The 22,797-nt window shown below is 42.8% G+C and overlaps 2 protein-coding genes across 2 annotated transcripts in view; both read left to right on the top strand.

Annotated features, from left to right (window-relative positions):
• Positions 1–22,797, top strand: part of MBTPS2 (membrane bound transcription factor peptidase, site 2) — a 57,957-nt gene that overhangs the window by 10,700 nt on the left and 24,460 nt on the right. Inside the window, exons 3-5 of the mRNA XM_084869701.1 lie at positions 2,221–2,443; positions 12,634–12,737; positions 15,385–15,512. Of these exons, the coding sequence (XP_084725827.1) occupies positions 2,221–2,443; positions 12,634–12,737; positions 15,385–15,512 (455 nt within the window). The remainder of the gene's footprint in view (positions 1–2,220; positions 2,444–12,633; positions 12,738–15,384; positions 15,513–22,797) is intronic.
• Positions 18,385–21,855, top strand: YY2 (YY2 transcription factor). Its single transcript, XM_084870034.1, has 2 exons — positions 18,385–19,308; positions 19,465–21,855. The coding sequence occupies exons 1-2, from the start codon at positions 18,432–18,434 to the stop codon at positions 20,025–20,027; spliced, it is 1,440 nt and encodes a 479-aa protein (XP_084726160.1). The 5' UTR covers positions 18,385–18,431; the 3' UTR covers positions 20,028–21,855.

Below are 22,797 nucleotides of genomic sequence, written 5' to 3'. Positions count from 1 at the left end.
AGTTCCTTGAAAAATACAACTTATCAACAAGTTAGAAAATGTAATAGATACAAGGGTAACTTCTAATTATTAAAACAGTAAAAGAAAAAAACTATCATTGAATTTTACCATGTTAGTATTTAAGCTCATCACAAAATATAGCTAAAAAAAGGTGCAAATAATAGAATCAGTAAATAAAAAAGAATGGATGTCTGTATAATGTCAAAAGAACTTTCATAACTATATGAGAAAAAGAGCAAAACAGTGTTATGTAAATGAGCAAAAGACCGGAGACAAAACTTTTTATTGGAAAGAATATTCAGCCGCTTCAGTTATGAGAGAGATCTAAGTTACCCTGTTTCCCCGAAAATAAGACAGTGTCTTATATTAATTTTTGCTCCCAAAGATGCACTAGGTCTTATTTTCAGGGGATGTCTTATTTTCCCATGAAGAAGAATACGGTACACATTTATTGTTAAATGAAAATAAAGGAAATTTATTACCTGTATACGGTACGGTAGTACGGTAGTTGTCAACACAAACCAGACAAACTGTGAATCCTGCAGTATCAAGAATTGACTCATTTATTCAATGACAATCATGTCGTCATCTTCTGGAACATCATCATAACAATCCAATTCCTGAATTTCCTGGTGAGTTTCTTGTGACTCCATTTCTTTCAGAATCAGTGGACCAAATCTCTCATGTTTAGCCTGGGGGGGGGGGGGGGCTTATTTTTGGGGGATGCCTTCTATTTCACTGAGAAGGAAACCTGTAAGTAGGTCTTATTTTCGGGGAAACACGGTATTAGAACAGCTTAGATAGACAAGGGCCTGTGCTTCAATCACAGATTTGGAGTTCAGATAAGAAAAAAGAGAGAAGGTCTGCGAGCTGCCCTCGATGTGAAAGGAGCCTACCGGACCTTTGCCGCAGCCCCGCCCCCGCCCCAGGACCCAGCTGCCCCACGCTGCATGCCAGCTGCACAGCACCGCCTCCCGGAGCAGCTGTCCTTCCGAAAGGGGCAGAAGTACTTTGAGCTGGAGGTGCGGGTGCCCCAGGCCAAGGGCCCCCCAAGCGCGTGTCCCTGGTGGGCGCCGATGACCTGTGGAAGGTGCAGGAGGAGGAAGCCCGGAAGCTGCAGCAGAAGCGGGCGCAGATGCTGCGGGAGGCGGCCCAGGTGGGGCTCGCGGACGGGGAGGCCCGGGACAGCGAGAAGCCGGAGGAGGAGCCTCCGTGGTCCGGCGCCCCCGCTGCAGGGCTGCTCCCCGCCTCCCCGGCGCCCCTGGGAGGCAGCGCCCCGGTGCAAAGGGCCGAGGCAGAGCGGCGCCATCAGGAGTGGCTGCGCATGGGGAGCCCGGAGCTGCTGGCGCCCGAGCGGGCCCTGTCCCCACGCTGGAGGCCGAGAAGCCAGCGCTGTGGAGGGCGGCCAGGATGAAGTCCCTGGAGCAGGACGCCCTCCGCGCTCACATGGTCCTCAGCAAGTCCCAGGACAGCTGCCAAGCTGGGCCCCTCTCGCCCCACCCCCACCCCCGAAGACCTCGGCCCGCTGGCCGGCAGCTCCCCGGCCTGCAGGAGGAGGACTGAGAGGTGGCCCTGGTGCTCCTGGGCAGGCCCTCACCCCACGCCGTGGGCCCTGAGGACTGGGCCCTGTGTAGCAGCTGCCGCCCCGCCAGCCTGGGCCCGGTGCCCTCCTTAAGGGCCGTCCTTTCCCCGGACTTGGGGTGGGGCCCGCCAGCACCACCAGACCGGCCCCAAATCTTTTAACCTGGCCTTAGCGTTTTAGAGACCCCGCAGGAGTTCTGGCCGCGACTAACCGCTCCCTCCCCAGCCGGGACCTCTTGTCAAGACTAAGACTCTATTTTGTGGTTTAAGGAAATAAAATTGACTACATTTAAAAAAAAGAAAAAAGAGATAGGGCCAAAACCGGTTTGTCAGTCTGCGGACTGAAAGGTCCAGGGTTCGATTCCGGTCAAGGGCATGTACCTTGGTTGTGGGCACATCCCCAGTAGGGGGTGTGCAAGAGGCAGCTGATCAATGTTTCTCTCTCATCTGTTTCTAGCTCTCTCTCCCTCTCCCTTCCTCTCTGTAAAAAATCAATAAAATTTATAAAAGAAAAAAGATAGGGGTACTGGAATTTTTTGCACATTTTGAAGCTATGAAATTTGCCTGGTCAATGAATTTTTTAGCCCATGAAGTACGAAGAATTAATTATACACTTACGGAATTTTTTCCTTTTAACAGGTTCAATTTTGGAATGGTGTTTGGCGTAATTGCCATGTTTAGCTCCTTTTTTCTCCTTGGGAAAACGCTGATGCAGACTTTAGCACAAATGATGGCTGACTCTTCCACTTCTTATTCTTCCTCTTCTTCCTCTTCTTCCTCCTCCTCTTCTTCCTCTTCCTCCTCTTCTTCTTCCTCTTCCTCCTCCTCCTCACTTCACAACGAACAAGTGCTACAAGTTGTGGTAAGTGCCTTTTTGCTTAAAGTAACTTTTGAAACATAGATATAAGCTATTTCTTTTGGATAACATAACTCCTAATCTGTAATTTAAATATGAAAATAAATTAAAAGTTGCATGATTTCTCAAATTATCTCCCTAAGCAAAAATATTAGTAAGAATATAGCAAAGAATTGCTGCAATATGTAGTAGTAGCAATAATAGAGGTAACAGAACAAATGGACCATCATTAAAACTGTCAAGATTACACGGGTTTTGATTTAATATGTGTTGTCTTGAGATGTTAAATGATTGTTAATATAAAAGACTAAGCATGGTCATTTAAGAACTCTATAATAATTCTCATTTTAAAGCACTTGTGTAAACCTATATACCTTATTAATTCCTGCTCTAGAGTTTGGAAGAGTGATTTTCCATTGGCTAACTTTTATTTCAAATTTTTTAATTTGTAGTTTTCATTTCCATGAGTCAGGTATGTTATATTTTTACTCATATTCTTTTTTTTAATATATATTTTATTGATTCTTTTACAGAGAGGAAGGGAGAGGGATAGAGTTAGAAACATCTATGAGAGAGAAACATCAATTAGCTGCCTCCTGCACACCCCCCACTGGGGATGTTTCCGCAACCAAGGTACATGCCTTTAACCTGAATCGAACCTGAGACCCTTCAGTCCCCAGGCCGACACTCGATCCATTGAGCCAAACTGGTTAGGGTTTAATCATATTCTTATTAACGGAATAGACTGTTTAAGAGTTAGTGATAGATTTTTTTTAAAAAACTCATATCTTTGTGGCATCTATAGGCTGGATCACTATGGGAAAATTTAGAAGTCATTTATAGCGAATGATAAAGAATCTCCCCTACGCCCTAACCGGTTTGGTTCAGTGGACAGTGCGACCTGTGGACTAAAAGGTCTCAGGTTCGATTCTAGTCAATGACACATGCCCGGGTTTCAGGCTCAATCCCCAGTGGGGGGCGTGCAGAAGGCAACAGATCAATGATTCTCTCTCATTGATGTTTCTGTCTTTCTCTCCCTCTCCCCTTTATTGATTTATTGAAATCACTAAAAATATATTTAAGAAAAAGAAACTCCCCTATGATAATAGCTCTTTCTTAGAGGCTAAAAGAAGTTATTTTTCCAGGCGAGGCCTTGGAAGAGATGACTTGTTTCTCAGCAAACATTTAATGTGTGCATTCTGCCTCTTGGGCCTGTGTTGAGTCCTGCTTATACCAGGAACAGAATCGGTTCCTAGCAGTCATGGAGGTTTTAGTTCAGAGGGAGAGCTGCTATGCTTATGCTATGGTTGGACAGAGCGGAAGGTGCTGTGGGACAGAGAGAAGGCGTGCTGAGATGGGCCTGCCACTGTGGGGAGAGTAGAGGAGTGCTTCAAGGGAAGAGTGAAGAGAATCCACATAGCCTGGGAAAGGAAGATAGCAACTGAGCGTCTCAGTAACAGAGGAAACCATGTAACATGGAAAGGTGAAGGAAATAATAATAATAATAAAACCTAGCCAAAACCAGTTTGGCTTAGTGGATAGAGCATCAGCCTGCAGACTGAAGGGTCCCAGGTTCGATTCTGGTCAAGGGCATGTACCTTGGTTGCGGTCACATCCCCAGTGGGGGGTGTGGAGGCAGCTGGTCGATGATTCTATCTCATGGATGTTTCTAGCTCTCTATCCCTCTCTCTTCCTCTCTGTAAAAAAACAATAAAATATATATTTTTTAAAAATAATAAAACCTAGTTAATATGCAGGGCTTCCTGTGTGAGGTTTCTGTGCCCATTTTATTTTATTCTTATAACAATCTGGAGATACATTTCACACATGAGAAAACAAAGGCACAGAGATGTTAAGTCACTTGCCTATGGCCACAGCTAGTAAATTGGGGCGGGGGGGGGGGGGTCCCATCACTCATCCACCATTGACCTCAGAGCCATCCTACTCCCTTAAGAAAGACCAGCAGTTCTTCAAGCAGCTATAAAGTAACTTTGACTTACGTCTAGGAGGTATATGGCAGAAGGTGTATGGTACAGGAGATAAGATGGGGGATACTGGTAGGGTCTGGGTTATGAAAGGCCATTCTAAGAAGTTTTGATTTTACCTATAGATAACAGGTCTATGCACAATGAACCAAAGCAGGTGAGATGGGGAAACTATTTAAGAGGGCAGTTGGAATATTCATGTGAGAAGTGATAAAGATCTAAACTAAATTAGTGTTAAGTAGAATGAAGGGGGTAGATTCAAGGTATCTATTTGAGTGGAGTTCTCAGGCCTTGACCATTAATTGAATGTGAGGCTAATGAAGAGAGAGTTTAGTATAACTCTGGGGATATTCAATTAGTTATTGTTTGCCAAGAAGAGAATAGTATAGGAATAGCAGATTTGGAGAAAATATGACCATTATCCTTTCTGCCTGCTAGGATTAGAATGGCAAAATGTTATGCAAAGAAGAAATAAATTCTTCTTTTTGCTCCTCATTTTATCCATAGAGCTCAGAGTCATGCTTTGGAACAAGCAAGAAGTCAAGTTCGCCGTGCATATTTATGTATACGGTTAAGAATGTTACCTCCTGACTCTGATATGAGCTCTGATAGCTTAGAGAACATACTTCTGTTCAGCTTATAATTCCGTACAGTCTGGCTCAGTATTCATTCCCCAAAACCTGGCACTCTGCTGTTGAGAGATCAGTATTCTGGTACATCTAATACCCTGTTTGATCACGGCCAAGACAGATGGGCAGTCGCGTACTATTGCTAGCAAATAAGACGTACCATCTGTTGGTATAATCACATGCTCAGATCCTTACCTTACCTCATTGTTACATCTATAAAATAATAAAGAGAAAGAACCAATGTCCTATTGCAGCAATTTTCAATCTTTTTCATCTCGTGGCACGCACCAATGATTACTAAAATTCTGCGGCATACCAAAAAAATATTTTTTGACAATTTGGCAAAGAAATAAGTATAATTTTGATTGATTTACCAAAATAATAATTACCCTTTTGCTCCGAAGTAACTGTTAAAAAAAAATCAGATGCTTATACTTGTATATAAATACTAGAGGTCTAGTGCACGAAATTTGTATGTGGGGGGTGGGTCCCCTCAGCCTAACCTACACCCTCTCCAATCCAGGACCTTTTGGGGGATGTCTGACTGCCCTCGCACAATCCTGGACTGCTAGCTCCTAATCACTCATCTGCCTGCCTGCCTAGTAGCCCGTAACTGCCTCCCCTACCAGCCTGATCGACCCTAACTGTCCCCCTGCTGGTCAGGTCGCCCCCAGCTGCCCCCTCCCTGCTGGCCTGGTTGCTCCTAACTGCCCCCCCCACCGACCTGGTCACCCCTTACTGCCCCCCTTTGCCGGCCTGGTTGCCCCTAATTGCCCCCCTCCTGCTGGCCTGGTCCCCCCCAACTGTCCCTCCCTGCCAGCCTAGTCGCCCCTCACTGCCCCACCCCCCGGACTAATCACCTCCCAATGCCCCCTGCCAGCCTAATCACCCCACCCCTTTATTGAAATAGTCGTTGGGTCGTTCCTCACTAACCCCCCTGCTGGCCTGGTCGCCCCACACAGCCTGCTTGTTCAGTTGTTTGGTCGTACCTCACTAACCCCCCTGCCAGCCTGGTCGCCCCACACAGCTTGCTTGTTCAGTTGTTTGGTCGTTCCTCACTAACCCCCCTGCCGGCCTGGTCGCCCCACACAGCTTGCTTGTTCAGTTATTTGGTCGTTCCTCACTAACCCCCCTGCCGGCCTGGTCGCCCCACACAGCTTGCTTGTTCAGTTATTTGGTCGTACCTCACTAACCCCCCTGCCGGCCTGGTCGCCCCACACAGCTTGCTTGTTCAGTTATTTGGTCGTACCTCACTAACCCCCCTGCCGGCCTGGTCGCCCCACACAGCTTGCTTGTTCAGTTATTTGGTCGTTCCTCACTAACCCCCCCTGCCGGCCTGGTCGCCCCACACAGCTTGCTTATTCAGTTGTTTGGTAGTACCTCACTAACCCCTCACTAACCCCCCTGCCAGCCTGGTCGCCCCACACAGCCTGCTTGTTCAGTTGTTTGGTCGTACCTCACTAACCCCCCTGCCGGCCTGGTCACCCACACAGCCTGCTTGTTCAGTGTTTGGTCATCCCTCACTAACCCCCCTGCCGGCCTGGTCGCCCCACACAGCCTGCTTGTTCAGTTGTTTGGTCATCCCTCACTAACCCCCCTGCTGGCCTGGTCACCCACGCAGCCTGCTTGTTCAGTGTTTGGTCCTCCCTCACTAACCCTCCTGCTGGCCTGGTCATAGGCAGCCATCTTGTAAGGGTGTGAGGATTAATTTGCATATTAACTCTTTATTATATAGGATTTCTCATGCCAAGAATTAACCAGACTCAACATTATTATGTGACATGACTAATAAGATGTAACCCGATTATATGACCTATTTATATGGTTCAGGGCAAGGCATTCACACCAGGCAGCTTTTGTTGTGTTGGCTGTTGTAATTTTTTTGTTGTTAATCCTCACCTGAGGATATTTTTCCATTGATTTTCAGAGAGAGTGGAAGGGAGGGGGAGAGACAGAGAGAAACATTAATGTGAGAGAGACACATCCATTGGTTGCCTCCCACATGCACCTCAACCAAGACTGGGGATACAGCCTGCAACTGAGGTACATGCCTTTGACTGGAATCGAACCCAGGACCCTTCAGTCCGCAGGCCAACACTCAATTGACTGAGCCAAACTGGCTAGGGCGGCTGTTGTCATTTTTTATTTGGCGATCTAAGGGAGGAGGTCAGGGCCACTGATAAAATACTCAGGTACTGCACATTTTAAAAACTCTTGTAGCACACCAGTTGAAAACTGCTGTCCTATTATATTAGATCAAGCCTACTGATTTATTTGACATAAAGGCAAAGTAACCAGGATACTTTGTGATATAGTGGGAATGTTTGAGAATTAATCTTCAGTACATAACATTTAGAAAGGGGTCAGAGAAAAGGAAACTACTAATTCGAACAGAAAGATGCCTCACAACATGGGAATGAAGCTGGTATGTAGAAAAAAATCCACTGATGTTCTTGAAAAGAGGTGCTGAGTAGAGACTGGGTAAAGAGGACTATATAATCAGCATCATAAGTGGCCTAAATTTAGGGGAAAAGTAGCATTAACCAAAAGTAGTATTTTCCCGTCCTAGCTGGTTTGGCTCAGTGGATAGAGCATCAGCCTGTGGACTGAAGGGTCCCGGGTTTGATTCCAGTCAAGGGCATGTACCTTGGTTGTAGGCTCCATCCCTAGTCAGGGTGTTTGCTGGAGGCAATCAATCGATGTGTCTCTCTCACATCGATGTTTCTCTGTCTTCCTTCCTTCCATTCTCTCTCAAAAAATAAAAATAAAATATTTTTTTAAAGTAGTATTTCCCTAATATTATTTATTACTACGAAGAACTGGAAACAACCACAATATATATACAAATGGATAAGTTATGGGATTGTCAGTGAAATTTTATGTATACGTCAAAAATGATAATTATGAAAACTAAGGAAAAGACACTTGGAATTACTAATGAATTTAGAAAGCTGTCTATGCAGCATGGTTTGAATCTCCTCCTCAGTTACTAAAGGGGACTTAAAAAGTGAAATTCCTCCGTTGTACACAAAAATAAACTAAAATTGAATGAATTAAAATTAAAACATGAACTCATAAAAGATCTTGAAAAGAAAAAAACAGGTTTCTGTTTATATGAACACAGAATAAGGAAGACATAACCATAAAACTAATGGCAGAAAATAGGAATATTAATAGATTTGATTACATAACATTTTTATATATTAAAAAAACTAACGGCAAAGAAACTTGTAAATACATCTGTGATGTATTAGGGAGGACTGATAACTAATATTCAAAGTTATCTTACAGAGCTCTAAGAAAAATATGAATACTCTAAAAGAATAAAATAGGCAAATCATGAATAGAAGACCTATCAGGGGTCAAAAGTAGGGGTAAGTGCAGCTTTAATAATGATCAAAGAAATATACATCAAAACAATGAGATGCTTTTTTTTTTTTTTTCCCCTCACCCAAGGATATTTTTTCATTGATTTTTTTTTTTTTTTAGGGAGAGTAGAAGAGAAGGAAAGACAGAGAGAAACATCGATGTAAGAGAAATACATTGAGTGGTTGCCTCCTACACGTGCCCCAACCAAGGCCCGGGCTGGGGAAGAGCCTACAACTGAGATTTGTGCTCTTGACCGGAATCAAACCTGAAACCTTTTGGTCCGCAGGCCAATGCTCTATTCACTGAGCCAAACCGGCTAGGACGGGATGCTTTGAATTTCTCTCAAATTGCTGATTTGAGCAGAAACCGGTTTGGCTCAGTGGATGGAGCTTTGGCCTGCGGACTGAAAAGTCCCCGGTTTAATTCCAGTCAAGGGCATGTACCTTGGTTGCAGGCACATCCCCAGTGGGGGGGATGTGGGAGGCAGCTGATCGATGTTTCTCTCTCATCGATGTTTCTAGCTCTCTCTCCCTCTCCCTTCCTCTCTGTAAAAAATCAATAAAATATATTATTTTTTTAAAATTGCCAATTTGAATAAAATGAGCTTGCCCAAGTTATGCAAGTGTCTGCTGTTAGCAGTTTGGTATGTATGAAAGTCCTTCAGATTTTGTGTAATAGCATTTGTTTACCCTTTCTGTGAGGCATAATTTTAAACATTGGACAAGGATTATCTCATGTAATCCTTAAAATCACTCTCTTATTAAATTTGGTTGCTTCCATTTTAAAGATGAGGAACTTGAAGTGGGGAAATAATTGAATTTTCTCCAGGTCACTTAGCTATTTAGTGATAGAGGCAAACTGTTTAACCCAGTGGTCGGCAAACTCATTAGTCAACAGAGGCAAATATCAACAGTACAATGATTGAAATTTCTTTTGAGAGCCAAATTTTTAAAATTTAAACTTCTAACGCCACTTCTTCAAAATAGACTCGCCCAGGCCATGGTATTTTTTGTTGTTGTTGTTTGTTTGTTTTTAAATATATTTTATTGATTTTTTACAGAGAGGAAGAGAGAGGGATAGAGAATTAGAAACATTGATGAGAGAGAATCATCGATCAGCTGCCTCCTGCACACACCCCCAACTGGGGATGTGCCCACAACCAAGGTACATGCCCTTGACCGGAAACGAACCTGGGACTCTTCAGTCCACAGGCCAACACTCTGTCCACTGAGCCAAACCGGTTTTGGCCAGGCCGTGGTATTTTGTGGAAGAGTCACACTCAAGAGGCCAAAGAGCCGAATGTGGCTCGCAAGCCCCAGTTTGCCGACCACTGGTCTAACTCAAGTGATATTTCTCTGGAGCCTGACCAACCATGCTTGTCTAATAATTTATCTCCCCAAAATATTTGGATATATGTGTCAAATTATGTTTATTATAGTATTTATAAGAGCAGAAACTTAGCCCTAGCCAGTTTAGCTTAGTGGATAGAAAGCATCAGCCTGCAGACTGAATGGTCCTGGGTTCAATTCCCGTCAAGGGTATGTACCTTGGTGCAAGTTCCCCGGCCCTCGTCCGGTTGTGTGTATTAGGCAACCAATTGATGTATCTCTCTCACATAGATGTTTCTCTCTGTCTCTCCCTTTCCCTTCCACTTTCTCTATAAATCAATGGAAAAATATCTTTTGGTGAGGATTAACAAAACAAAACAAAAAAGCAGAATTTTTTAAGACAATTAAATGCCCAACAATCTATTCCATAGATTAAAATGCAGCTGTTAAAAACATGTTAAATCAGAAAATACTCATGGGGAAATTTTTGTGGAACTACTAAATGAAAGGGTCAGATTTTAAAACCATCTATAATAATAAACGAGTAATATGTAAGCCGGCCAAACAGCCGAACAGCAAAATGACTATCCGGACAACCATGCTATGACATGCACTGGTCCCAGGCCAGCCAAGGCCAGTGAAGATTCGATTGGTCTGGGGGCGGGGGAGGGAGGGGACACCATCACCCCACAATTGCCCCGCAGAGGGAGGCCCAGGCCACCAGCTGGCAGGCTGCGGCAGGTGGACGGGGCCTCCCTCTGTGGGTGATAGATCATGGGGCGAAAGCACAGGCCAGGCTGAGAACCCCCTTCACGCCCCACAACCCCCCACTCCCGCCAGAGCACAAATTTCGTGCACCAGGGCTCTAGTATTCATAATAAAAGCCCAATTTTAAAAAATAAGTGTACATGAAAAGATAGAAAGACATGCATCAAAACATTGAGAATGTTTTTTGTGTTCTGGGAACAAGATTATAGGCTTCTCTTTATCTTTTGAGTTTTCATGTTTTCCTGCTTTAGACATACTTTATAATTAATTTAAAACAATAGTTAATAATAGAAAGGAAGAATTTCCTCCAGAAGGATACCTTCAGGGTCCCAACTCCTGGACTGTGAGAAATAGATGCTCAGTATAGTATTAATCCCTGGAGGGCCCCACTTAGCCTAATTTATAGAATCTCTCAACAATTGACATAACTTGGGAGTGATTATTTATCTTATGAGCAGATTCTTGGGTATCTAAAAAAATAATAATTTAGAGGGCAGTAAAGGAGGGGAAAATGGAAAATATCTGTAATGCTATCAACAATGAAAAGTATATTTAAAAAAATAAAATAAGCCCTAACTGGTTTGGCTCAGTGGATAGAGCATCGGCCTGTGGTCTGAAGGGTCCAGGTTCGAGTCCGGTCAAGGGCATGTACCTTGGTTTCGGGTACATCCCCTGAAGGGGATGGGGTGTGCAGGAGGCAGCTCATTGATGTTTCTTTCTCATCAATGTTTCTAGCTCCCCCTCTCCCTTCCTCTCTGTAAAAATCAATAAATATATATATATATTTAAAAAAATAAAATAATTTGTCATGCAGCCTTTAAATCACAAACTTCCCTTGTGTATGCAATGCTGAATACCTATACAACATCTTAGGAGCATATGTTTGCAAGACAACTTTTTGTAAAAAAACAAAAAAAAAACAAAAACAAAAACAAAAAAAAACAACTTTTTGTTGTTAATCCTCACCTGAGGATATTTTTCTATTGAATTTAGGGAGAGTGGAAGGGAGCGGGAAAGACAGAGAGAAACATCGATGTGAGAGAAAGACATTGATAGATTGCCTCCTGCAGGAGCCCCAACCAGGGCCCAGGCCGGGAGAAGCCTGCAACCAAGGTTCATGCCCTTGCTGGATTCAAACCCAGGACCCTTTGGTCTGCAGGCCGACGATCTAGTCACTGAGCCAAGCCGGTTAGGGCACAAGACAACTCATTCTTCACAGGTCCTTAATATCTATGAATGTTCCAAATGCTATACCTTCTGAATTGAATATCAATTTTAATACAATATTTATGTATCACTTTGCTCCTACCCATGTACTGGAAAACCGATGCAATCAAAGTAATGGAGGGTATAGTAGTCCTACACCAACAAGGCGCTTTATTACACTACCTTTAATTTACGACTCTCATATAACTTGAGAATACTAAAAGGAAAATCCATTGATGGGGGTGATGATATCCTATTATTCACATAAGTTCTTGGAACCCTGCAATAACAATATGCAGTGATTCCCAAACTTTTGTCATATGTGTACACCTTCTATAATTTTCGTAACGCCGAGTACCCCTCGTACTCATGAGAACGTAGAATTAGGCGCAGCTAAGCACGGTGCAGTGCATATCCCCACTAAACCCCGGTGCAACGTGTACCCCCACCAAACTCTTCCCGTGCCCCTGGGGGTACGCATACCTCACGTTGGGAAACACTGAAGAGGAATAGAGGAAGAACCAGGAACTGTAACAAGAATTCCCACATCAGGCATCCAGCTGACTGCAATGTCACTTCACACTCCCTGGCCCCTAGCACTTTGCCAGGCTCTCTCATTCTTTCCCGTGGTGAAAACTGCAGGAAGCTAAAGTTTCAGCTTTTTAACCTGATGTTTCCTGTTCTCTTTAGATTGGTATTTTGCTTAATTCAAAAGCGGCCTGCTTCAAAAAAAATGACTGGTGGTTTTACTTTTATTATGATAGAAATGAAAAAAATGAACCATTGATATTCACATTATTTTTAGTTTTTAGAACTATCAGCTTTGAAGTTTAAGCTTTTAATACAAAGTGAACATCATGTTCTCTTGGTATCCAAGTGTGTGCTTATCCTTGTGTCTATGAAATTTATAGGTTCCCGGTATAAATTTACCCGTCAACCAACTGACCTATTTCTTCGCTGCAGTCCTCATTAGCGGTGTCGTACATGAAATTGGACACGGGATAGCAGCCATTAGGTAATGCTATTTATCTTTTTATTCCTACTACATGCAAAGCAGCTTGCATTTCGGAGATTTTATTAAAATCTGCTAACATTTGATATTTTTCTTTCTGTGCATGCTACCCAGTGTATATCTGTAATTATTATTTTGAGGTGCCTCTCTTTCGCAGAGGAGAGTTATATAGTGATGAATCTGCTCCGTTAATCGTATGTATAACTATAATCCGGGTCTTTCTGTCCATTGCCCTCTACCAGCACAGTTCTATCCTCAGGGTGCTTCATGATTTTCATCTAATCCTGAAATCTAATCTTTCTGTTCATCACTGGGTCAGACTGATACCTTTGCATTGCCTTCTTAGTACTCTCTCTGGCTTATCAGTTGAAATCCTTTCCTGCTTCAACTCCTGGCCTCTGCTAACTAGAGCAAGAACATTGGAAGCTCTGGACTTGTAACAAATTTCACAGCCTATCAAAACAGCGAACAAGATAAGGAAGGATGAGAACTAGGACTTCCTTCAAGTATCATGCCCTCCTTTGGTTGTGACTGCCCAATTGTATTGTAATTATAGCTGGCTATTTTAAAGGTTCCTAAACCTATAAAATCATGATGGGCGAGTCACTCCCGCTGATAATTACTGCCTGAGGAGTACACATGCTAATGGGAATGTGTCGTTTAATACATTTAAAGACATTTAATACATTTATTTAGTAAATAATATTTTTTTAGTAAAATACAAAATAATTATTTTGTAATGATGTATTTACAAAAATATATTAAAATACTCCCTTCGGTGTATAGACCTGGTTAAAGGTTTTTGAGGAGAAGATTTAATCACCTCTTATTACTTTCCACTTGCTTATGAACAAGAGTCTATAGATTGGCAATAATCCTCATCGTGACAGAGCACATGCTGCCACACAGATGTGCTGTGCAGTGGTTTAAGTGGGTGGCTGCCTTTTTAAAAATCTCTTTCACCGACACCGGTTTGACTCAGTGGATAGAGCGTCAGCCTGCGGACTGAAAGGTCCCAGGTTCAATTCCGGTCAAGGGCATGTACCTTGGTTGTGGGCACATCCTGTTAGGGGGTGTGCAGGAGGCAGCTGGTTTCTCTCATCGATGTTTCTAATTCTCTGTCCCTCTTTTTCTCCCTTCCTCTCTGTAAAAAATCAATAAAATATATTTTAAAAAAAAATAAAAATCTCTTTCACCTTTGCTTCCACATTTTTTAGCCTTGCAGCCCTTAGGGTTTTACATATATTAATAAAAGCATTGTTATTAACAGTTTAATAGTTCACAGTATAATGTGGTTAATTTTTTTAAAAATAAAATCACAACTGCCAAGATAAAGTGAATTTATACAGTCCTCTGATATATTTAGTACTAAGTGATAGCACAGTGTATTTAGATAATGCTTTTTTCAGACTAACTATTTGGTCTTATGAGGCTAAGTAGAATTCCATTTTTAGAGGATGAATTGATATATAGTTCTCCTAAGGAAAGTCTGAGCATAATACATTTTTAACGGTACTTAGTTTAACATGAATAAACTTAGATAAACCTCTACTTAATTTATAATAGCAGAGACAGCCCTAGCAAGTTCGGCTCAGTGGATAGACTGTCAGCCCACATACTGAAGGGTCCCGGGTTCTGATTCTGGTCAAGGACAGGCACATACCTTGGTTGTACGCTCATTCCTCGGCCTTGGTCCGGGCGTGTGTGGGAGGCAACCAATCGATATGTCTCTCTGGCATAGATGTTTCTTTCTCTCTGTCTCTCCACCTCCCTTCTACTCCTAAAAATCAATGGAAAAATATCAGGTGAGGATTAACAAAATAATAATAATAATATAAAAGCTAAGACAAATATGAATATTTAGATAATGTACTTGAATTATATTTTCTACTGTGTCCTCTGTAAATAATTCAGACTAAACCATAATTTTTTTTTTCTTTTAAACATGATGACTCAGTTCCCTGACCACACCTGCCAGCATGGAAGCAGGGACTCACCCTTTTTTTTTCTTCTTTTAATATATTTTATTTATTTATTTATTTATTTTTTAATATATTTTATTGATTTTTCACAGAGAGGAAAGGAGAGAGATAGAGAGCTAGAAACGTTGATGAGAGAGAAACATCGACCAGCTGCCTCTTGCACACCCCCTACCGGGGATGTGCCCACAACCAACATACATGCCCCTGACCGGAATCGAACCTGGGACCTTCCAGTCCACAGACTGACGCTCTACCACTGAGCCAAACCGGTTTTGGCCATAAAAATGTTTTTTATTTAGTTTCTCATAGAAATATTAAACTATATATATATATATATATATATATATATATATATATATGACTAATTTAAGCTATTTGTTCAGCATATTGATTTCTAAGAATTTTCAAGTTAAAAGTCTATTTCAGAATGCCATTTTATAAAATGCAATTTCATCAATGACCAAATATGTATGTTATTGTAAAATTATGAGATGTAGATAAATGATAGCTCGATAATCATATATGTAGGTATAACTTTTTGACTGTCCAGAGAGTCTTGTTTTTCTATAAGAATCTGAACTATAGTGGGAAGTACTAAAATTACATACATTATTAATTTTACAAGTGAATACTAGTGCTAAATTTCTTTTTCTTATGTAATTTCTTAGAGAACAAGTTCGATTTAATGGCTTTGGAATTTTCCTCTTCATTATTTATCCTGGAGCATTTGTTGATCTGTTTACCACTCATTTGCAACTTATATCACCGGTCCAGCAGCTAAGGATATTTTGTGCAGGTAACAGATTTAAATTTTTTTTATTCTTTATGTGTTGTTAGTGGTTTTATGGAAAATACTCAAATCACAAATGAAAGCATTTAAATTCAGTTTATAAGAATCTCAGTCAAAAGTAGTAGTACAAGCCCTAGCACAGTGGTCGGCAAACTGCGGCTCAAGAGCCGCATATGGACTAATGAGTTTGCCGACCACTGTGTAAGGCATTACCCTTACTCAGAAGTTTTGGCTTCAGGTTAAAGACATTAGTACATTATTAAAATGTTTTTTAAGTGTTTTTCCCTAAGGCAGTGGTCGGCAAACTCATTAGTTGACAGCGGCAATCTGCAGCTCACGAGCTGCATGTGGCTCGCGAGCCACAGTTTGCCGACCACTGCTCTAGCTGGTTTGGCTCAGTGGATAGGGTGTCGGGCTGCGGACTGGGGGGTCCCGGGTTCAATTATGGACAAGGACACATGCCCAGGTTGTGGGCTCGATCCCCAGTAAGAGGACGTGCAGGAGGCAGCCAGTCAGTGATTCTCTCTCATAATTGATATCTCTCTCCCTCTCCCTCTCTCTCTCTCTCTCTCTCCCTCTCCCTCTCTCTCTGTTTCTCCCCTCTCTCTCCCCCCCTTTCTCCCTCTTTTCTTCTCCCTCTCCCTCCCCCTCTTCCCCTCTCCTCCTTCCTCTCTGAAATCAATAAAAATATTTTCTTTAAAAAATATAACTAAAACCAACATAATTTTAAAAAGACAAAGTACACTGAGTTGAATAGAAAATACCATGTGACCCTAGCCGGTTTGGCTCAGTGGATAGAGCATCAGCCTGTGGACTGAAGGGTCCCAGGTTCAATTCCAGCCAAAGACACATGCCTGGGTTGCGGGCTCCATACCTGGTGGGGGGTGTGCAGGAGGCAGCTGATCAATGATTCTCTCTCATCATTGATGTTTCTATCTCTATCTCTCTCCCTTCCTCTCTAAAATCAATAAAAACAAAAAGAAAATACCATGTGAATAGAAAATATGACTAAAGCATTAAATGAGACAGAGCACTTAATCATATGGAGTATAATCCACAATGAAAATTGCTGTAAATCTTACTGTACCAAGTAACAAACCATCAAAACGAAAATGGAGAAAGCACAAAGATAAAAACGTGTAACAAAAGAGACTCCTACCTCTTAATATTTGGCACATTGGTATGAAAAAGTCTGATCATAAAAGCTGTTAATAAGAAAAAAATAATTATGTCCAAATCTGTACCATAATTTATTTTTAAGTGCTCATAGTATATAAAAATTGTCCAGTTTTATTCAAAACAATAATTGCAGTACATTTAAAAGGAAAATTCATTGCCTTAGGTAGTTATGAAATAAGTGAAAGTAAATCAGATAAGCAACTGAAGAAGAGGAAAAACTATAAAATAGTTCAGAAATTATTATAATTTGTAAGGATATAGGCAGAAAATAATAATTGGAAAATAGAAATTGGAAAAAATAAAAAATATAACTGTTAAGTCCACGCATTAGTTCTTTGAAGGAGAAAAAGATTAAACAATAGGAGAAAGCTTCTATAGACAGAGTTAGCAGTCAGATTGGGGAATGACAGCTGATAGAAAATTAGAACAATTATTAAAATGTTCTTTGTTCATCTCTGTAAAGAAATTTTCAAAATCCTGGATAGTTATTAAGAAAATAATAAATAGTCTAAATAAAGCCCACAGAAGAGAGGAAAAAAGTATATACACAGGTAATTACAATGGGAGAAATTAAGAAAGTTGAGGAAGGATGCCTCTGAAAGTTTCGTAGGTGGAATTCTTTCAAATCTTGCAGGAAACGATTTTTCTTTTTAATTCCAATTTAGTTTAAACTTTCCAGAGCACATAGAGAAACTAAGATTTTTTCTTAAGCCAATATAACTCAGATAAAAGCACCAAAAATATCTGCAATCGCATGATATATCTAAACAAAGCAAGGATAGTTTAACATTAGTCTATTTGAATGTGGGAATCACTATTAAACATTAAAGGGGAGGGGAATCCTCATCGCAGCAGATATTGAAACCTTTAATAAAATTCAGTATCTATTAATGGCTAAAACCCAAAAATCTTTACTAAGAGTAGGAATAGTTGGGTGCTTCCTAATGATATAGCACTTAGAATAAGGTGACCAGACGTCCCGCTTTTGGCGGGACAGTCTCGTCTCTATTTTTAACAACTTGTCCCGCGTCCCGCGGCGTTTTAAAAAAAAATCCAAAAGATTTAAAAGATTCCTCCCCAAAATCGGGACTTTTTTAAACGCCGCGGGACAAATTGTTAAAAATCGGGACGTCTGGTCACCTTAACTTAGAAGCATTCCTATTTAAAGGACAAGACAAGCAATCCCACGGTCAACTATCACGAATACTATCAAACGATCTATAAAGTGTGGGTCCGTGCAATTAAGAGGGGAAAAAAGAGTATAAATATTAAAAAGCCCCCCCCATACTGTTATACACCGAGGAGACAGATGGATAAAATAAACGGAAGTGAAATATAGAAAAATTAAAGTACCTGGTTAGAGAATTAATATCGAAGCAGCAATAGCGGGTCGGCAGAGCGAAGGGGCCGGAGGCCTCTCTTATCGGTACGTGTGAGCGGCGACCGCAGTCTGCACGCATGCGCCGGCCGGGTGCTTCCAGGGTGACGGGACGCGCATGCGCTGGGTACCAGGATGCCCAGAATCCCCCGCGTCTAAAGCCTAAAACCGCGGGTTCCCTGCTCTTCGCGCCTTTCGCCGCTCGGAGCCGCCCTGCGCTCCTCCTCCTCAGCTTCGCGCTCCTCCTCCTCAGCTTCGCCGCCGCCTGCCGCGCAGCCGCCTCCGCCGCCTCCGCCTCCTCCTCAGCGGAAGCCGCCTCCTCAGCGAAAGCCGCCTCCTCAGCGAAAGCCTCGTCAGGGCGCCCAGCCATGGCTTCCAATAACTTCATCTACATCACCCGCGAGGACGTGGAGGAGGCTGCCAAGTATCTGGAAATGCACCGGGTCCACCTGGAGGGCCTCTCCCTGGACGGTCTCACCCTGGACAATATCTCTTTGGAGAATTTCGACCTGAGTAGCATCTCTTTGGAGGCAATCCCTCTGGAGAACATCTCCGCGGAGAACATCCCTCTGGAGCACATCGCCCTAGAGAGCCTGGCCATGGAGGACATTGCTGTGGAGAACGTCGCTGTGGAGAACATGGCCACAGAGAACATCGCTGTGGAGAATATCGCCGCGGGGGATTGGGCTGTGGAGAATATGGCCGTGGAGAACATCCCCCCGCAGCCCGCAGCGATGGAAACCGTCGCGATTCCCGATTTCAGCGGCAACTGGGTCCACGGCGGCCACCACAGCTCCCCTCTGATCGCGCTGCAGCCGCTCGTGGCGAACGCCGACGAAGGGGACCAGGTCGAGGTGCAGACCCGCGAGGAGGTGGTGGGCTACTCCGGCTCCGACGACGAGCAGGCTAGCTGCCACGAGGTACCTGTGCCGCCGCTGGTCTTGGAGGAGGACGATGAGGAGGAAGAGGAGGAGGAGGAGTCGTCCTCATCCTCGTCCTCGTCCTCTTCCTCGTCGTCGTCCTCCTCGTCGTCGTCCTCCTCGTCCTCCTCCTCCTCCTCCGACGACGACGACGACGAAGACAAGGACGAGGACTATGTCTGCTTTCCGCGGACTGTGGCTTCCCTGTCAGTCTCCGCCGCCCCGGCCGGCAAGAAGGTCCAGAAGCGCAGCGGCCACGACAAAAAGCCCAGCCACGGCCCGCCGAGCGCCGCCGGCCGCGGCACCGAAAGAGCCGGCGGCCACGGTAAGAAGCGCCCCGCCAAGGGCGCGGGCGCGGGCGCGGCGGGCGGCAGCTCCGAGGGCAGCGGCTCCGAGGGCGGCGGCAGGAAGTGGGAGCAGAAGCGGGTGCGGATCCGCACCCTGGAGGGCGAGTTCTCCGTCGCCATGTGGTCTCCCGTAGGCGAAGGAGACCAGGCCGAAGGAGACGAGGCCGAGGAAAAGCAGAGCGCGGCGAGCCCGCCGAGCCCCTCTCCCGATTACTCCGAGTACATGACGGGGAAGAAACTCCCCCCGGGCGGCCTCCCCGGCATTGACTTGTCCGATCCCGTCCAGCTGGCCGAGTTTACCAGAATGAAGCCCAGAAGGCCCCTGGATGACATCCCGAGAACCGTGGCCTGCCTGCAGAGAGGCTGCAGCAAGATGTTCCGGGATACGGCGTCCATGCGGAAGCACCTGCACACGCACGGCCCCAAGGGCCACATCTGCGCCGAGTGCGGCAAGGGCTTCGTGGAAAGCTCCAAGCTGCGGCGGCACCAGCTCGTGCACTCGGGCGAGAAGCCCTACCGGTGCACGTTCGAGGGCTGCGGCAAGTGCTTCTCGCTCGATTTCAACCTCCGCACCCACGTGCGCATCCACACCGGCGACCGGCCCTACGTCTGCCCCTTCGAGGGCTGCGACAAGAAGTTCGCGCAGTCCACCAACCTCAAGTCCCACATCCTGACGCACACCAAGAAGAAAGGCTAGCCGGGGACACGGAGACAGCTCCTCTCCGGCTCCCGGGCGACCCGGGGGTCAGGTGTTCCTAGATGCGTTTAGAAAAATTCAAAGGGTGCAAAGGCTAAGATTACGCTGTTAAGATGTCACGTTCGGATAGAGTAGGGAAAATAGAAGGTTAACGTAAAAAAGGTTCAGCTGTAGGTACGATGACGTTGTTCTGTAGTGTCGTTTGAAAAGCATGCCGTTTCGTCGAGTTTGCTTCCCCCAAAAGGATAATGCGTAGACTTTCGTTAATTCATCAAAAGACTCTTTATGAGACTGAGCTCACAATGGGACTTTTGTTAAAGTTCTGTCTTTTCCAAATCCTCGTGTTTATGCTTTTAGGATTATGTTTGATAATTTTACGTGTGGTGATTTGGCTTTTTTTGGATGTCGATAACTTTGCTTACGGTAGATTTTGTTGATGAGAGTGAATCGTCCGTCGTACATGTACTTTCTTATATTTTCTTGTTTAAAAATAGGCTATGTAGGTTTTATTTGTTTAAAAATAGGCTATGTAGGTTTTATTTCTTTAAAAATAGGCTGTATAGGTTTTATTTGTTTTAAAATAGGCTGTATAGGTTTTATTTGTTTAAAAATAGGCTAATAGGTTTTATTTGTTTAAAAATAGGCTAATAGATTTTATTTGTTTAAAAATAGGCTATGTAGGTTTTTTGGGTTTTTTTTTTTACAGACACTTTAGAAACTTTATTGAAGGATAAAAAGGCGTTGACTCCCAGACTCCCAATCCCATGGCATGGACCGAAAATATAAGAGCTAAAAGGAAGGATCAATACAGGGCAGGAGCAGGTGAAAGTGGATGCCTCAGGTTGGAGAGTTCAGAGTTCCAATTGGAATAAAACATAGGGCATCCTGTCAGTCCAATAACTTGGCCACAGGATTGGTGAAGACATGAGAGAGGCTTGAAGGAGGGCTATGTAGGTTTTATTTGTTTAAAAATAGGCTGTATAGGTTTTATTTGTTTAAAAATAGGCTGTATAGGTTTTATTTGTTTAAAAATAGGCTAATAGGTTTTATTTGTTTAAAAATAGGCTGTATAGGTTTTATTTGTTTAAAAATAGGCTATGTAGGTTTTATTTGTTTAAAAATAGGCTATGTAGGTTTTATTTGTTTAAAAATAGGCTGTATAGGTTTTATTTGTTTAAAAATAGGCTATGTAGGTTTTATTTGTTTAAAAATAGGCTATGTAGGTTTTATTTGTTTAAAAATAGGCTGTATAGGTTTTATTTGTTTAAAAATAGGCTATATAGGTTTTATTTGCTATCTTAATCTTGGTTGTATTCTTTTATATTAACGTAGTTTGCATAACTATCTTTTAGCTGCATGAATGATGTATATGTAGTATTGAATATTAGATGTGATTAATAGTTTTAGTCAATTTGAACCCATTTTAGTCATTTTATTCCTAATACTGCCAAGTAGTATCATTTAGTGTAGTTTCTTTGCTTCTCTTAGAAAGTGCTGCTCAATTGTAGTTGTATTGTTTGTATATTGACTTCTTAAATATTTGATAGGTATAGCTTATGTAGTAGAAAAGGCAAAAGTGAAATACCAGTTCTAAATAAAGGGGAAAAAAACTTGCCTGTATAAATACTGTAGTTAGAAAATAGGAAGGATGCTACTGGCATCTGGGGAGTAGAAGCTAAACATCCTACAGTGCATAAGGAGTTATCTGCCCCAAAATGGCAATAGTAAGAAAACCTGCTTTAGAGAAAGTAAAGTTGTTATGGATTCCTTTCATGTACTTGTAAATATTAATGGATAAGAGGTTGTTTAAATAAAGGAAATGCATGTTTTCAACCACCGTTGTTGTTTCTTAACCATTATGGGCAAATTGGGACTCGAGAGGGGTCCCTGTCCAGAGAGAGGAGGTTGCCAAAATAATCAGGAAATTAGCTGCTGAATTAGCCCCTGATTTGTTCGGAGGGAGAGTTAATGAGGATGCCGGCATCTGGGTAATCCTGGTAGACTTTTTCATCCTGGATTGGAAGGAAAAGCTGAACTTAGTGCATGGTAATGATCATAAAGCTAATCAGTGGGAATGGAGTATTTTGTGGAATTGTGTTGGGACTTGCATCTTGGTGAGTGATGGGTTATAGCGGGATTCCAAAATTAGTTTCATTAGAGTAAATTTCAGTGGGTCAGAGAATTAGTGTTTTTTCGGTTGGTTTGTTTCGATTGTGTTTTTTAAATGATGCTATGAAAGTAATACAAGAAAACACAGATATCTTCTGTAATATTGAACTGGGAAAGGCTTAGTACAAAGGAGCAATTTGACCACACCAACATTTAAAATGTCTGTACCCTAGCTGGTTTGGCTCAGTGGATGGAGCCTCGACCTGTGGAGTTGGTGGGGGAATCCCGGGTTCAATTCCGGTCGGGGGGCATGCCAGATGTGGGCTCGATCTCCAGTGAGGGCATGCAGGAAGCAGCCGATCGATTCTCATTTATGTTTCTGTCTCTCTCTCCCTCTCCCTTCCATCTCTGAAATCAATAAAAATACATATTTTTAAAAATATAATAAAATGTCTGCGTAGGCAACCTATAAACCAAGCCAAACAATACCCTGGATGAAAAAATTTAAATGCCTCTTACAAAAGGCCAAATTATACACTGCAAACAATACTATATATAAATTAGTTTTTAAAAAAAAAAAAAAAAAACACAAACCAAGTCAAAAAATGTAAATAGGGAATGGATGTAGTTCTCAGACAAAGGAAATAGAAATAGCCTTTTA

The sequence above is a fragment of the Pipistrellus hanaki genome (assembly GCF_964339955.1).
Source record: "Pipistrellus hanaki genome assembly, chromosome: X".
NCBI classification, from domain to species: Eukaryota; Metazoa; Chordata; class Mammalia; order Chiroptera; family Vespertilionidae; genus Pipistrellus; species Pipistrellus hanaki.
The sequence above is the reverse complement of the archived record's forward strand: the minus strand, read 5'-3'. Positions and strand labels throughout refer to the sequence as shown.

What these genes read in the sequence shown, in the direction of transcription:
- YY2 (XM_084870034.1), top strand. Translation starts at nt 18,432, where the DNA reads ATGGCTTCCAATAACTTCATCTACATCACCCGCGAGGACGTGGAGGAG. An exon ending in CGAAAGAGCCGGCGGCCACG is followed by an intron (nt 19,309 to 19,464) that starts GTAAGAAGCGCC and finishes GGTCTCCCGTAG; the next exon opens with GCGAAGGAGACCAGGCCGAA.